Source organism: Lepidochelys olivacea, assembly GCF_965140295.1.
Source record: "Lepidochelys olivacea isolate rLepOli2 genome assembly, chromosome: 22".
NCBI classification, from domain to species: domain Eukaryota; kingdom Metazoa; phylum Chordata; order Testudines; family Cheloniidae; genus Lepidochelys; species Lepidochelys olivacea.
In genome coordinates, this window is record NC_140432.1 from 21,712,916 (window position 1) to 21,728,718 (window position 15,803).

The window sequence follows — 15,803 nt, forward strand, 5'->3', positions numbered from 1 at the left end:
AGACCTTATTTATTTAAATCAATAACATTATTTTATACAAAGCAGCACCCATAGAGAATATTACAGTGTGAGTGCCCTAGCCAGGAGGCTAGAGTCATTCTCCTGCCTTTTCTCTCTCTGGCTCAATGAATATTTAATACAAAGTGGAACAGCTTCAACAGGAGAAAATTAGAGGTCCCCCTTCCCCAGTACTCAAAAGCCTTGTGGTTAGGACGCTCACCTGGAATGGGAAAAGACCTAGGTTTAAGTCCTTGCTCAGCCCAGAGAATCAAACTTGGGTCTCTCCTATCCAGGTGAGTAGCTTACCCATTGGGTATAAATAGTACACCACCACCATTACCTTTTCTTCTGGGGTTTTGTGAATGGAAGTCCACTTGTGAATCTAGCCCTTTGTTCCAAATGTCATTTCCTTTGCTTTTATTTAAAAAAAAAAGGGGGGGGGGGAATACCCCGAAATTAAACGTATTGTTAGACCTGAAATAATTTTTTTTCCCCCAACTTCTTGATCCACTGAAAATTCCAGCTAGTTTTTACTGGAAAAACTGTGCTTTTGTTGGTATAGCCATGTCAGCCACCTCTTCATTGTCCCTCCCCCGCATCCCAAAATAAGCTATACCAGAAAAAGCATCTTCACTAGCGGCTTTTCTTGGCACAACTATGTCAACTGTAGACCACACCTCATCACACCCTTAACCAACACAGCTATGTTGGCAAAAGTTTGTAGTATAGACTTGTCCCTTGTGTAGACATTGGTATACCAGCAAAAAAGTGCTTTTGCCAGTACAGCTTAGGTAAGGTCTACACGACAAACTTTTCCTGACAAAGTGATATCAGTTAGCGGTGTGATTTTTTTACTGACATATCTATGCCAATATAAACCCTAGAGAAGATGCACTTTTATCAGAAAACAATGCTTTTGCCAGTGTCAGAACAGCTATACTGGGTCAGACCAATGGTCCATGTAGACCAGTATCCTGTCAATGCCAGGTGCTTCAGAGGGAATGAACAGAACAGGCAATCATCAAGTAATCCGTCCCCCGTCATCCACTCCCAGCTTCTTGCACTCAGAGGCCAGGGACATGCAGAGCATGGGGTTGCATCCCTGACCATCCTGGCTAATAGCCATTGATGGACCTATCCTCCAAAGTTATCTGGTTCGTTTTTGAACCCTGGTATAGCTTATATTGATTGGGAAACTGGTATAAGCTGTGTGTAAACTAGGAGGGTTTGCTGGTATAACGAACTGTACTGATGTAACTATACTGGCAATCCTTTCATAGTGTAGACAAGGCCTTAATTTGCTCACCTAATTAATGTAAGTTATACCAGCAAAAGCACTTTTCTGGTGGTATAACCTGCATCTACCCTAGGAGGATTTGGCCAGTGTAGCTATACGAGCAAAACTTTTCTGCTGTAGACTCGGCCTATGTCCAATTTTTAAAACTGACTTTCAGGTCAATGGGACTTAGGCTCCTATGTGCCTATGTCACTTATGCATGTTTGAAAATTTTACTTAAGATCTCAGGAATGCTGTCTTATATTGATTTCCTGACTAAGGCCACGATCCTGCAGGTTACACCATGCAGAGCCCCAATGACTTCAACAGGGCTCTGTGTGGGTACCAGTGTCCTTTCATGCAGGATAATTTCCAGGATCTGGGCCTGAAATATAAACCACTTTGCTTTACAAAGGGTAGGAAAACACTACAAACAAGAGCAATGAATACAATAGTGCTGCACAGTCAAACCACACTGAGAAAAATAAGCTATAGAGAAGCAAGTCATTTAAAATGGAAAATATTTTTTTCTTTGTGTTTTCTAGTAAACTAATAAAGCGTGTGCAAGTGCTGAGAGCACATTTGGTGGAAATGAATAAATAAAATAATGCTTTGCCCCTCTGTAGTGCCTTCTGTCCAAGAGTTTCAAAAATGCCTGCATGAGAAAGTGGCACTGGTTTAACTAAAGGTGTGATTTGTGGACCAGTTTAGTTAAACTACTGCAAAAGGCTACGTGGATTCATTTTACCAGACGTATTTCGGGTTAGCTTCAGTCAACTAGACTAGGTTTGAACTAATCCAAAATACGCCACTCTTATACGAGGTTAGGAGGGTCCACCTCAGGCTTTGGACTGATGTGAGTAAATCAGTTTAAATCTATGCAGCCGACTTCTGTGTGCAGATGAGGCTTTAGTCACATCACTGAATGAAGCCTCCCAACCTCCATGAGCGGTAGGGGAACAGCATTATCCATTCTACAGTGCAGTGCAGAAAGAAGTGATCTGACCAAGGCCACAAGCAGAGGAGGGAGAAGATCTCAGGAATCAACTTACCAAGAGATGTGGTGGATCAAGGCTGATGTCTCTTTAAAAATATGTTCTAGTTCAAGCACAATTTGTATAGGCTGGAGGCGGGAATTCCTGGGTGAAATTCCATGTGAGCTCAGCCTCCATTAACTGACGAGAGACTCCCTGACTCTATGAGTGGTAACCTGTGGGATTTCCCTCACACACTCCCATCCTGGCACCCAGCCTGGAAGCCGGCCTCACGCTCCAAGCCTCAGCGCAGCCCCTGAGGCGGGAAGGTCGACGCCCGGCCGGGCCGTGGGCCTGCGTAAGGAGTCGGTGTGGACTGGCGTCCGGTGGCGCAGTGTGGGCGGGAACCAGACGATGGGGTGGGTGGGCGCGCGTGCTCGCTGCTCCCTCCTCTACGATCGCTACGCACAGAGTCGTCGGTCGAGGCAGGCGCCTTAAGATGGCGGCGGTCGCCGGGCCGGGCTCCTAGCTCAGCCATGGGGGTATTTTACTGTCCCCTTTGCCACCTCACCGCCTTTGTGGGTCGGCGCCACCTCTACAGCGCTAGCCACCAGCGACGGCTCCGGGAGGCGCTCGGCCGCCTGCAGGCCAAGGTGAGAGCCGGGAGCCACCGCACTCCCGCTGCCTCTCCAGTAGCTGGGCAGGGAGCTGCTGCCCGCGCTTGGGGGCTGCCTGCTGGGATACAAGGGAGCTTGGGGTGTGGAGCCGCGCCGTCGAGCGGGAGGGGGCGGGGAGCCAGGACGCCTGGGTTCTGTCCCCAGCTCACAGTTTGACCTGGAGTGCGGCACGTCTCTTCCCTGTGTCTCTGCTTCCCCATCCGGAAATATGAGGCTCAAACATTGCGGATCTGTCAGGCACGCTAAATGTGAAATAATAGAGGTGCTTGAACTTCTCTTTGGTGGCAACTAAGTCAGCATTTCCCAGAGCATGGACTGTGGGCCTCCAGGGGTGGGAGACGCGCCACAAGGGTGTAACCAGACACTGCCATTCTCCCTTAGCCCACCTTTCTGAGGGTTTTTTTTAAAGTAAGTTTCTAACTTTTTTGATTGTGAAGAAAAGATCCAAAATGTGAAGTGAGTGTAAATGATGCAGAGATGTCCAACAGAGTTTGGCCACCCAAACCACTAATTCTGAGGTGTGACCAGCCCTCTTCATTTCAGTGGCTACTTATGCCAATGTCAGTCAAAGGCTAAAGCTATGCCACTGGCAGTTGAACCACAAAACTTTTGTCTTTGAGGTGTTAAGAAAACACTCCTCTCGAAGGACAAAGTTTTGTCAACGACAAGCACCAGTGTGAACAGCACTTTGTCGGCAGGAAAACCGACAAACAGCAGCTATACTGTGCGACTTTTAGCGGCATGGCTGTAGCGACACAGCCAGGTTGTGAAAAACTGTGTGGTGTAGACAGAGCCTTAGACTTCATTGCGGGGGAAAAAGTGTGTTTTTATGTTGAGATAGCTATGTTGATATAAAAGTCTGTTAGAGTCATCAGTAGTTTTTACCTGGATGTAGCTAGTTGATGTAAATCCCACATGGCGGATATAAGGTTGACATTGATGTAAAATCTACTTGGGCCTTGTCACCACTTGTTTACATAGAGATAAGTATCTCACCTTAGCTATCGCCATGTAAACAACATCTTTTTCTGCCGTGAAGACAAAGCCTAAACATCAACATTAACTATTTTACTACTCATGAAAGCATGTGGGAAAGGAGAGGACAATTAATATTACAAAAATCTGCACTGGTGTTTATTAAAGTGTATGGGGGAAGGGGAGATGAGAGTTCAGAGGACTAGCTGGGTGGAGGAGCATGAGACAAAGATGTATACATTAAAAGGCATAGCCCTTTTCAAGCAGACGATGGGAGTGTAAGGGCCATGATTCGTTCAATTTTTGTAAAGAGGCTCCGCTTTCAAAAATTTGGTAAACACCAGCTAATTCACTTCTCTTCCCTCCTTCAATCAGGTGCAGTTGGCTCGGAAGATGATTAAAAATGCAGTGGTCGTGAAGTATGACGCAGGGGAGCATGAACAACTCTTCTGGTGTCTCTGCTGCAAGCAGGAGGTGAAAAGGCACCTGAGCCATGGGAGCCTGACAGTGCTGCATGGGGGACTTCTGCAGCACATGGCCAGGTATGGTGTCCACAGCCCTGTCTGCATCCCGGGGGATGTTACATGGTTTAATAATACTTTGTATGTGCATAGCTCCTTAACTCTGAGGCACAGAGATGAAGTGACATGCTTCAAACCATATAGTGAATCAGTGGCGGAGCTGAGACTAAAACCAAGGAGTTAGTAACTAGATTCCTGCTGTAACCAATTTGATATGCTTGTGTAGGACAAGAAGTTAACATAATTCCGGTTCTGCTGAAGTTTCTGACAGCCCTTAGTCTTTATTCCTCCCTTGCCACTGACTTGCTATGTGATTTTGGGCAAGTCACTTCCCTTCTGTTTACCTCCATGATCTTATGTGGAGGTTGTGAGAACTAATTGTAAAGTGTTTGATGCAAGTTGCTTAACATGTGCAGCTTTCTTAATTTGTCCACTCCAGAAGTGAATAAGTAAAGAAAACACATCCAAGATGGTCTTCAGTTTATATTTCTAAAATGTGCTCAACCTTATTTACATACAGAATCTATATTAAGTGTCTCCTAGGGAGCACATGATGACAATTCAGATATGGAAGTGTTGATCTTAAAGAAAACCCACTGCTTAAAATCCAATTACCTTAACAACATTAAACTAGTAACTTAAATGACTCCTAACTCTTCCAGTATAGTTATCCACAAATAATATTTTAATGGTAGGTCTGTATAATATTGTACTTCTAAAAAAAACTTACTGAAATGAGATGCAAGCTTTGTATAGCTGTAGTGAGATAACACTTTGCTGTTCCATAAATCTTTCCTTATTAAAGTGTGTTTGCTCAGAGACAGCTTTCATTAGCTTTTGTGTGGACTTATTTGTGAGATATAGGAAGAAGAAATGCTCAACACTCTAGAACTACAGTGATGACCATGATACAACTATCCAGGGAAACAGACGTGCTCTCTGCTTCTTTCAAGGCTTCTGTGATTCAGCCAAAATTCTACATCGGAGAAGGGCATGAACCAAACACCAGATTTTAGTGGTGTGTGGCACCCAAACACGCCTGTTGAATGCAAAATTTTTATTCTATACTTTGCTTTTTCATGTTGCTTTAATGAGCAATGAAAACCAATACCTGTAGTAAGAAGAAAAGGAGTACTTGTGGCACCTTAGAGACTAACCAATTTATTAGAGCATAAGCTTTCGTGAGCTTATGCTCTAATAAATTGGTTAGTCTCTAAGGTGCCACAAGTACTCCTTTTCTTTTTGCGAATACAGACTAACACGGCTGTTACTCTAATACCTGTAGTGTTACAGCATATCTTACCTTCTTCCAATATCCGTTTCTCTTGGTATCCCTACCTCTCTATTTTTTGTCACATAACCATGGGCAACCCAGGAAGCTGCTCTATCAGTGTAAGTTAATAAATATATCTGTTTGAGATAAGCTGTTAGACATCTATGCCAGTTATTAATCATGTGCTCTCTACTTAATTAAGATTGGGAGTTCAGGCTTTAAGTGATTTAATCAAACTTGGTTTTATTCTTTTTTCTTTTTTTCTTTTAAAGCCTGGAGCATAAAAAAGAAGCCAACAAGTTCTGGTGGGAGAACAAAGCAGAAGCCAAATTAAAGCAGCAGTTTCTGATTTCCTCTGAGGAGTATGAACGGTATGTAGGCACCTTGTCTGTTTCTTTGCTTAGGGGTATAGGATTTGCTACATTAGATCCAACTGTTGATTCAAAAGTCTTTGGAACAGAGATGTTTTAGTGTGTGTATTTGTGGTGTATAAATAAATAGCCGAGACTCCTGCTTTGAGCAGCAACCAGTATCTGATACCATCATCCCCTGCACCTGGCTAGTTACATTGTGCTAGAGATGATTTTCTGACTTGCCCCAAGTGATCACCTCACTTTGTCGAGCATAAGATTAGCTCACCTTCTATTAGCATCATTATTAAAAAAAAAAGCTGAGTCATAATATTATCCAGCCATGTGTTTCATCTAGTCATATATACATTGCAAAATGTTATCATTCATCATAGCTTATCTTCCACGGGCTTTACAACCAGTAACTAATTAATCCTTGCAGGGTCCCTGCAAATGTAAGCCACCTTATCCCTGTCTTACAAATAGGGAAACTAAGGCACAGAGATTCAATGTCAGAGGTTGAGGTAGAAATTCAGGTGTTCCCAGCAGTTCAGCTGTCAGTCTAACTCAGGCCACAAAAGTGACTGATCTCTCAAATACTCTTTCAGGTTCAAATCATCACTTGTCAAAGCTCTGGATGCTTTTGAAGAAAAAGAGGATGAGGTCATTAAAGAGGTGAACAGAGATGTCCTAGGTGTGCTGTGCCTGACTTACCTGTTTGCTTTGCCTTTTGTCCTCATTCTGTTTTTTGCTTTGTTCGATTCCAGATGGCATCCCATATCCGAGAAGTGGAGCAGAGCAGACAGGAAATGGTACATGCTGTCTTAGAGGTTTGTTTTCCCAGGATGCACCTGAGCAGTATCCAGCAAATGATTGTTTCCACAAGCCCTCTGAGTTCTTATAAATGGCTATTTTCTGCATTGATTCTTAAGTTGAAAGTACATACAATTTATTTCTAATAACTTGTTCTCTCACTGACCAGTCGGGAGATTCTGATGTGACAATTGATAGGACTGCTGCTCTGTGGTTGCAAATCTCTGGCTTCATTCAGGTGTGGTTATCCGTCTCACAAATAGTGCAGTGCTTATGTTTGAGTGATCGTGGTGACTGAAATCTTCTTATCCTTGCTAGTCCTTCTAGGATAGGGTTGGATGTGGGTGACAGAGAAGGAATCTGGAATAAAATGTACTATTATACCAGCACTGGGGGAAAACTAGACACTTAAATACCCTTGTTTATAAGATACTAGTATGTATGTTACCTTCATGCATTGCATTCTCTAAAGAAGCACCTGGAACCAGATATATCCTCTTGCTGGGAATTCAGTCTTTCACTTACAGGGGATGGAATCTGTTTGGCCTTTTTGACTATACTCAAACAGACTAGGTAAAGTTATTGGCCCTTTTATCTTTTTAAAAAGGGCAAAAATTGTCTGACTCCATAGAAAGGGCATTGTGATGTTGTAGATTCACTCAATGACTCCAGTTCAAATTGCTCCATTTACAGATAAAAAAGATTGCACTTTATAACTGTAGGTGCTGCAAGCACCCTGGCATTCTCAAGTAAGTCTGGCTCCGTCGTCCTCAGCAATAAATATTCTGCAATTTGAACCTAGCTTACAGTTCTGTTGGTGATTCACAAGCCATTGAAAAGAGCTCCCTCTCTCTATTTGTTTTCTCTTGCTAGCACTGCAGAGCCAGGGCAAACAAAAAAAAAAAGTTAGTATCTACGCTGAAAATTCCTTGCCTCCAGATCACAAACATTGAATGTATGATTGCAATATGAGGTGTTTCATAAAACAGGAAGGGCCTTACTGTTGAATACCAGAAAAAATGTTTATTTTTCCTGAATCAAACTCAGCCTCAAACCGAGACAGAATTTTGTGATGAATCCTCTGCCTTCAGTACACCTGGAGGGCATAAAAGGTAAGAAATCTGCCTTTTATATCATCGTGTGTGTCTCTTCTGCTTAGGAGTTTTGAATTTGGTGAAATGCTGAGTAGCATTTATCGAGAGTTACTAACACTGTTTCCCTGGTCAGTATAGTTAGGACATTGATGACTATTGCTATCACTGTACCATTTCTCTGAGTTAACACAGTTCTCAAGAGCAGCAGCAGGCACCTTCAGCCGTCTGCAAACCCCTAGTGGGCAAATTAATCTTTCCTTCAGTATCCTAGAACAAACAATTAATTTTACCCTTTCTGAAAAGGTGGATAATGTCCTGCCTCCAAAACGGGGTTTTCAGGACTAAACTTTGCAAAGAACTAGACTGTCGGAGTGGTTTATAAATGCTAATTATTGTTTGCTGCTGAATTTCCTCTCCTCGTCCCCATTAAAAATCTCCAAACTTGAACACACTGAAGTATTTATGCCTCACCTGTTTCCCAGAAAATGTATTTAACAATTTCATGGTGTAGGTTGAAAAACATTTGCTGTTGTCTGGATACCAAATGCCTCCTGTCAGAGGGTATTTTGGCTCCTGTGTTCTAGTGACTTCACCATCATCACGGAAGAGCACCTTGATCCAAGTGTGATTCAGATAACACCTGATTTAGATTGGATGGAAGAAAACCATGCTCTGACTTTTATTGGCCACCAGGTAAGGTTGGAGAGGGGCTTACAGAGTCACTTTCCTTTTTTCATGAGTACTGGTATTTCAGATCATAGCGAATGGAATTCATACTTTTAGCATTTGGTAAGAAACAGAATTATGGTTTGTAGGCTTCCCGAGTGGCATAGCTACTGCGAAAGCAACCCAATGGATTTCAGCAACTGAGTGGGTGAAACTCTTCGCCCTGAAACATGGAACTTCTGTTTCACTAACTGAATGTTTCCTAAAAGAAATGCACTGAAAATGAAAGATCCCTAGTACACGCTATCTATTAGATGGTGATAGAGAAAAAGACACTTATTCTTTGTTTATCTGTATTTCAAAGTTTCATTAGGGGAGGGAATTTCAAATGGAATGCATAATCCCATGAGCTGCTTATTTTCATGATCAGGTTCCCCTTGTCTATTTGTCCATACTTGAAGATCTATGCAATCCAATAGTTTATTAATTGATACTGTTTTTTAGTGTCTCTCTCCTGTGATAGTACAAAGTTACAATAAAAGTTGCTTTTTTTTAAATCCTCCAATTCTAATTGGGATTTTCTTAATTTTTTGAAAACAGGAATCTGAAGGGAAGGGAAATATTCACACAGGTACATGTTTAATTGTTGCCAGGGTTTTTCACTTTTACGACCTTATCAAATGTTTCTGGGCTGAATCCAACAGAAGACTGCAAAGTAACTTAAAAACATAAAATTGTGGCAGGAGTCTGAGAACTGTTAACTGACTTTAGATATTAGAATTGGGTGGAGCAAAATCAGGCTTGTAATGGAAACTCCTTTGAAACTGTAACTGTATGGTTGCAAAGTATGAACTGTCATGGTTCTTAGCTGTCAAAATTGAGATGCTTAGTCCTTTATTTTTTCCACAAAGGAGGAAGCAAACAGTATAGTACTTCCAGGAGAAAGCCATTTCACCACTGATTTGTTAGGGAAACTCTGTATGCAGAAATTTGGGGGTACTTCTCCTATCCTCTCCCCCTAGGTCTGTATTTAGGGTTATTTCAGTAGCCCAGCACCTTCCCTATTACCTCCTAGGTGCCAAACCTCCTTGGCTGATGCAGGATGAAGAGGAATTTGGAAGTAAACACCAGATTGGACCTTCATATGAGGAATTTCTCAAAGAACGTGAGTGGCTTTGGATATTACTACTTGAATATATTGAGGTGAGGTCTAGTTTTATTTAAAAAGAAAATCACTATACATAGAATGGTCTGCTATGAAGTCTGACAAATATGCGTATAAGACTAAGTGGTGCAGGGTAGATGAGATACATTAAACTCTGCATGGAGGCTAGGTAATGATGATTTTCTGATAATCCTGGAGATGAATTCCAGTTAGACTCTAGTTAGGGGAAAGAGGAAAAAAAAATAAAAAAATCCTCTTCAGAAAGAGACCAGTATTCTCCCAACCACTTTTTCTGTAAGTTTACCTAAAATGTTTGATAGAACCTCTTCACTCTCTCTGAACTAATGATTCTTAGAGGAGAAGCAGAAGCTGAAAAAACTTCCAACAGATCGTGTTGGTGCCAACTTTGATCACACCTCTGAGACAGGTGAAGGCTGGCTTCCCTCCTTTGGGCGGGTCTGGAATCATGGCAGAAGGTGGCAATCCAGGTAAGCATATACATATGATGGGCTGACATTAAATTCAAGAGGTGAGGTTCCTTGTACATATACACTGTTGGCAATTTGTAGGAAAGGAATTTCTCAAATGATCAACAGAAGTAGTAACATGTATTGCTGAAAGTAGTAAGAGGAGTTAATGTTCCATGTGTGAAGCCTTGGAGCTGTCAAATTCTAGTGCTGAAATATCTCACATGCCACCTTTTAAACAATCATGTCTCTACTGCAGAAATACTGAGTACAAAACTAAGTACAGATTTAGATTTGTGAACGCTACTGAATTACAGGGGGTGCTGTTTGCCATAGCTACCTGAAGAGTAGAAACATCCTTATGAAATATTTAGACTGTGATAACACTCCCCCCTGAAAGTGCACATAAGTATTGCTGATTATAGTATGTTTCCTAGCATGCTGCATTCTCCAAGCTGACTTTTTCATGGATTTTTTTTTTTTAAGACATCAGTTCAAAGCTGAATCAGGTAAAGAAAAAGGAAGGAAGACCCGAAAAAGACCAAAATCTGAGGTTCAATGAAAAAGCACGCACCACCTCGTATTTAGTATACAAAGTGTATAATGTTGTTAATGCTGTTATAGTTACTGTATATCCAGCTATATAGAAGACATGAACTCAAACTAATTATGCTTAAATGGGACTTCACTGTACTGCCCTACAGTGTAGATGAAAAGGCCAAGGCATCTTTGGCCAGAGCTATCACATAATATCATCAAGATGCTTGAGTTTTTTTTACTCCATCTCACCCCCTTAAGAAGACACAAAGTTAATTGAACAATTTTATTGTATACATAAGAAATATTGCAGAGGTGACTGGAAAACCTGCAAAGCAAAAAATACTGAGTTAGTCAATCAGTTGTGTGGAACTCATTGTTTAATAAAGTTTGTCCTACTGCAACATTTCTAATGTGAAAAAAGTCCTCCACTCCTGCCTCTTTTTATGAAGAGAGTTTAGATGGTTGGTTGCTATTGACTACAGAGCAAGTTCCAGAAGCCTTAATAAAAAGGCAACCAGGGGCCTAAGGCAAGCATGGAGTGAGCCTGGCAGAAATGATCTACCCTATCTTGTGTCAGATATCCGTTACTATTTAATAGCACAACCTCTATTTCCTTCTTCCACTCATGGGCAGGCAATAATTCAGTTTTAGTGCTTCCAGCACTATATGGCTGTTTGTTTTTACGCTGTTCAGAAGTAGATTCCTATCAGGGATTTCACAAGGCCCTGGAGAAGTCCACCATGAGGAATTCACATTAGGATTTTGGCTAGCAGTTCTATTAACCACATGTACATCAGAGGGGAAGGGATACCAGCAACTCTAGAATTTAAATAGCACCTCACTTTTTTAAGCATCCTCCCCACCAGCAGGTGCATCTCCCCCCTTCGTGTTTCTGGTGTAAATCACTTGGGCTCGGTGCTTGGACACAAGTTTGATCAAACCTACAAAGGAAGCAGGAAACATTTATGAAAAAAATGTGCAGAATCTTTAAACAGTGTTAACATAACCTGGGGAGGCCCACACTTCTGAAGGCTAACAGCTCTACATTTCAGAGTAGCAGTCATGTTAGTCTGTATTCGCCAAAAGAAAAGGAGGACTTGTGGCACCTTAGAGACTAATTTATTTGAGCATAAGCTTTCGTGAGCTACAGCTCACTTCATCAGCTGCATCTACATTGAGAGCTTCAGACAGAGGGCTAATAACCTGTTGTTTCAAGACAGCATATTAAGAACAGTTCCACTGTGCCTTCTACAGTGGGAACACAAATGAATTCCTCTTGAAGCAACCAGAGTCAAAGGTCCTGTCTAGAACACAGTAGTCCTAACACTAAATGTTTTGTAGGATAGCAGGACTTCAGTATGATCCAGGAACAGTTATCATTGCAAAACATTCTGTTGTCAGCAATGTTGCCTCTAAATTTTTTCCATTCATGTGCACCAAATTATTAAGGTAATGTGCACCACCAGTAGACACAAACCTAGATATAATATATATATATATATATTTTTAAAAGGTACCATAGCGATGATTACTTCAAGCCTAGACAACTCACTACTTAAAGAATTAAATTTAAGAGAAAGAAAAAATAATGAAATGCAGAGACCAGTCAAAAAATTCAAATAATAGCACGTTGAAAGAATTAAATTAGAGAATTATGTGCATTGCAGGAAGTATCACAACGGAAGTATGTGTTGGGAGGTGAGAGTGAGACACACACGTTGCCCCTTTAAGCAGATCAGCACAGCAGCAGCCACCAGCAAGCTCCCTCCATCCCACTCCTGAGTCCCGTCACATCCCCCCACTCTGCTCTGCAGAAACGGGATACAGGGGCAGAGGGATAGGGATAGGATGGACAGACACCCTGATATCAGTGTTCCCTCCTCCCTCAGCTCTGCATAGCAAGCAGGAGGCTCTGGGGAGGAGCTCCACAGTAGATGGCAAGAAGGGCACCTGACATGCATAGCACTTTATAGCAGGCTGGGCAGCCGGTGCAGCTTAGAGGGAACTGAGGTTGTCAGCAGACCTGGTTACATAGTTTTCTCCTAACACTATTTTCTACACTAGGTAGGATCTTTACTGTTCACAACCAGATACTATGGATGTCACGCATCAATTTTTTGCATTATATTTAAAAATATTATGAACACAAGTAACTTGTGTAGGAACAGATTATATCAATTCTGATATGGTCTTACAGAGATAGATATTTTACTTGGCATTTTAATGTATTAGACCAGGGGTCCTCAACATGGTGCCCGCGGGCACAATGGCACCCACCAGGGCAGTTGTGTGTGCCCGCAGGACACACCACCACCAAAATGCCGCTGAGGAGCATTGCCGTTTCTCAGCAGCAAGGCTTCTTTCTGCTGCTGCCTGCCACAGTCTGTTGGGAATACGAATGTGCTATTCCCACAGAAAGGTTGGGGACCACTGTATTAGACTGATACAAAAAGAAAGGTGATTTGAGATATTTAAAAACTTAAAATGCTCATTATTGAACTTTGTATACAAGCTACCTGCAAATAGATTTGTATCAAAAATCAATCACCAACAAGTAAGGGAGATAAAATAATAAATCTGGTTTGAGGTCTCCCAATCCACAGTTCAGTGTGTTTTTACCTTTGCTGAGCAGTTCTTGGAGGGCAGCCCTTGCTAAAGATCCTCGAATCTTCAACCTTTCGGAGACTACAGCTGGCGTGATGAGCTTGTAGTTGGGCACTTCTTTGCACAGTTTATCATAAGTAGCCTTATCAAACAAAACAAGGTTGTTCAGCTTGTCTCTTACTTTCCCTTTGGACCACTTCTGCAAGAATAAAAAGAAGGGGAACATCACCACCAAAGCAGCAACACAAATACCCCAATGAAAGCTTTGCCGTAATTTCAAGAACTGCGTCATTGGGTCACATAGCATTTCCTCCATGACCACCTAATGCAAGCTTGTTGCTCAGATGAGCACCAATTATAGAGAGACGACACCTATTCACTATGTTATCAGCACTGACGCATTAACACCACACTCTAACATGCACAAGGGGCCTTTTCTACACTACCGCAAAATGAAAATTTCAGAGCAGACAGCAACCAGGCATTTTTACCACTATTATTCAATCATGGGATGTTAAGCCACTTGACAGTCTGCTCAGTGCTATCAGTGCTGCACCAGTAAATCATCCCCACAAGTGGCAAAGTGTAACTTGAAAATGACATTTGCTTCTTTAGTCCTTTATAGATCACAAAGTTCCCACCCCACCAGCTCAATTTTCACATTTAAAAATTCAGGATTTAGCTACGGTGTAACAATATGGGACATCCCAAAATTAGTAAGATTAGGATTCAGAGTAACAGCCATGTTAGTCTGTATTCGCAAAAAGAAAAGGAGTACTTGTGGCACCTTAGAGACTAACCCTAACCAATTAGTCTGTAGCTCACGAAAGCTTATGCTCAAATAAATTGGTTAGTCTCTAAGGTGCCACAAGTACTCCTTTTCTTTTTAAGATTAGGATGTTATACTTACCAAGGAAGTGAAACTTCCTTCAGTGTTGAAAAGTCTTTTAGATCACCATTATACTAGAGGGGCAGGGGCTGCAATTTGCCCCCTTGCAACTCAAAAGTATAAAGGTTTGAAGAGATAATCCTAATTTCAATAGTCACATGGCATTCCCTCTTAAATAATTATATCAAGTTAAACTCTAAAGGACCATAGGGTTTATAATAACCTGCTAACATTTTAATCAGCTTATTTTCATGATCTACATGGGATCTAAGACATACAGTTGCCAATTAGCAATATAATTTTTTTTGAAAGCACTTCAAGCCTTAAAAAACATTTAAAGAGCTCTATGACACAGGGAAACATCCCATTTTACAAATAAAATATTAAAACAGAATAACTTGCCCAAGGGAGTTAGTGACAAGAGTTTGGAAGCCTCACTCCCAGTCACCAAGGAGTTAGTCTGTAGTCACAACTACTGTTGAATATCAAATGCAGAAACCCTCCTATATAGTTCCTAAATGCAATTTACCAGTATGATTAAAGAAAATAGAGATTATTATAGAACAATACAATATCTCACCGTGTGACCTTAAGCACAGTTTAGGGCTCAGCTACACAGGAAAACTGACCACATAGCTACTGCTCTCTGTCCCCTAGCTCCCCAAAAAGAAAAGGAGGACTTGTGGCACCTTACAGACTAACAAATTTATTTGAGCATAAGCTTTCGTGAGCTACAAAGGAGATGATACGGACTCATCTTACAGAGGGCATGCAAAGAATAATTAGTGACAAAACTGCTCTGTCAGACCCTACTGCCGAGCACACACACCTGAGCCCAATGGACCCACGCACCACAGTGCAGACTCCTACCTTTTTTTTGGCTTTACCCCCAGATTTGTTCACTGGGTCCTTGTCTTTCTTAGCGGACTTCCCCGCATCCTTTTTCTTCTTATCATCCTTGGGGGGCTGTAGAAAAAAAAAGAGCCCGGAGGAGCGGGGGGAGAAGAGAAAAGAAAAATGAAAGCAGGCGCCCGCCCTGGGACAATCCGCCTCCACCCGACACCGCCAGGCGCAGACCCGTCGAGTGCGCGGGAAAAAGCGTCCACAATAGAGCCCCCTCCCCAGCTTCCACGCAGCACAAGTGGGGTCGGGCCACGCGGCCCAAACATGAGCCTTCCCCACCCGGGCGCCTCCCAACGGGGGGAGAGTCCAGGGCTAGGCCTCCTCGAGGGAGCCGGCACCCACTTGCTCCAGCTGCCTCACAGAGAACCCTGTCCACGGCCAAGCCGAGGGGCTAGGCCCTGGGGCCGGCTCACCATGGCGGCGCCTGCTCCTGCTGCTTCAAGATGTCGGATGAGAAAGGAAAGAGTCTGCTCAAGGAGCCTGGGAAACCCCGTGCTTTCACTGCACTTCCGGAGCATACAGCAACACCGCTTCTGGGTCAAAGAGAAAGAAATACAATTCCCATAATACAACGCTCCAAAATCGGAAACAATTCTCTTTCCCACAATGCACTGCG

The 15,803-nt window shown here is 42.3% G+C and overlaps 3 protein-coding genes across 3 annotated transcripts in view; 1 reads left to right on the forward strand and 2 right to left on the reverse strand.

Moving 5' to 3' along the window:
* The window catches only part of BCL9L (BCL9 like), a 172,135-nt gene extending 169,492 nt beyond the window's left edge, over nucleotides 1–2,643 (reverse strand). Inside the window, exon 1 of the transcript XR_014709242.1 lies at nucleotides 2,329–2,643. The gene's annotated coding sequence lies outside the window, so the exon portion shown is untranslated. The remainder of the gene's footprint in view (nucleotides 1–2,328) is intronic.
* A 43-nt stretch (nucleotides 2,644–2,686) lies between these two features.
* On the forward strand, nucleotides 2,687–10,912 carry CENATAC (centrosomal AT-AC splicing factor). The gene is made up of 11 exons (XM_084611718.1): nucleotides 2,687–2,903; nucleotides 4,278–4,444; nucleotides 5,969–6,067; nucleotides 6,655–6,721; nucleotides 6,814–6,876; nucleotides 7,907–7,971; nucleotides 8,538–8,646; nucleotides 9,220–9,250; nucleotides 9,695–9,784; nucleotides 10,140–10,272; nucleotides 10,738–10,912. The coding sequence occupies exons 1-11, from the start codon at nucleotides 2,787–2,789 to the stop codon at nucleotides 10,811–10,813; spliced, it is 1,017 nt and encodes a 338-aa protein (XP_084467844.1). The 5' UTR covers nucleotides 2,687–2,786; the 3' UTR covers nucleotides 10,814–10,912.
* Nucleotides 10,913–11,060: 148 nt separating this feature from the next.
* RPS25 (ribosomal protein S25) lies at nucleotides 11,061–15,741 on the reverse strand. The gene is made up of 5 exons (XM_084611720.1): nucleotides 15,601–15,741; nucleotides 15,155–15,250; nucleotides 13,411–13,594; nucleotides 11,634–11,732; nucleotides 11,061–11,116 (listed from the first exon to the last, which is right to left on the reverse strand). The coding sequence occupies exons 1-4, from the start codon at nucleotides 15,703–15,705 to the stop codon at nucleotides 11,638–11,640; spliced, it is 480 nt and encodes a 159-aa protein (XP_084467846.1). The 5' UTR covers nucleotides 15,706–15,741; the 3' UTR covers nucleotides 11,061–11,116; nucleotides 11,634–11,637.
* Nucleotides 15,742–15,803: the final 62 nt, after the last annotated feature.

What these genes read in the sequence shown, in the direction of transcription:
- CENATAC (XM_084611718.1), top strand. Translation starts at nt 2,787, where the DNA reads ATGGGGGTATTTTACTGTCCCCTTTGCCACCTCACCGCCTTTGTGGGT. An exon ending in GAAGGGAAATATTCACACAG is followed by an intron (nt 9,251 to 9,694) that starts GTACATGTTTAA and finishes ATTACCTCCTAG; the next exon opens with GTGCCAAACCTCCTTGGCTG. An exon ending in GGCAGAAGGTGGCAATCCAG is followed by an intron (nt 10,273 to 10,737) that starts GTAAGCATATAC and finishes TTTTTTTTTAAG; the next exon opens with ACATCAGTTCAAAGCTGAAT.
- RPS25 (XM_084611720.1), bottom strand. Translation starts at nt 15,705, where the DNA reads ATGCTCCGGAAGTGCAGTGAAAGCACGGGGTTTCCCAGGCTCCTTGAG. An exon ending in GGGGTAAAGCCAAAAAAAAG is followed by an intron (nt 13,595 to 15,154) that starts GTAGGAGTCTGC and finishes TTATTCTTGCAG; the next exon opens with AAGTGGTCCAAAGGGAAAGT. An exon ending in CCAAGAACTGCTCAGCAAAG is followed by an intron (nt 11,733 to 13,410) that starts GTAAAAACACAC and finishes CTTCCTTTGTAG; the next exon opens with GTTTGATCAAACTTGTGTCC.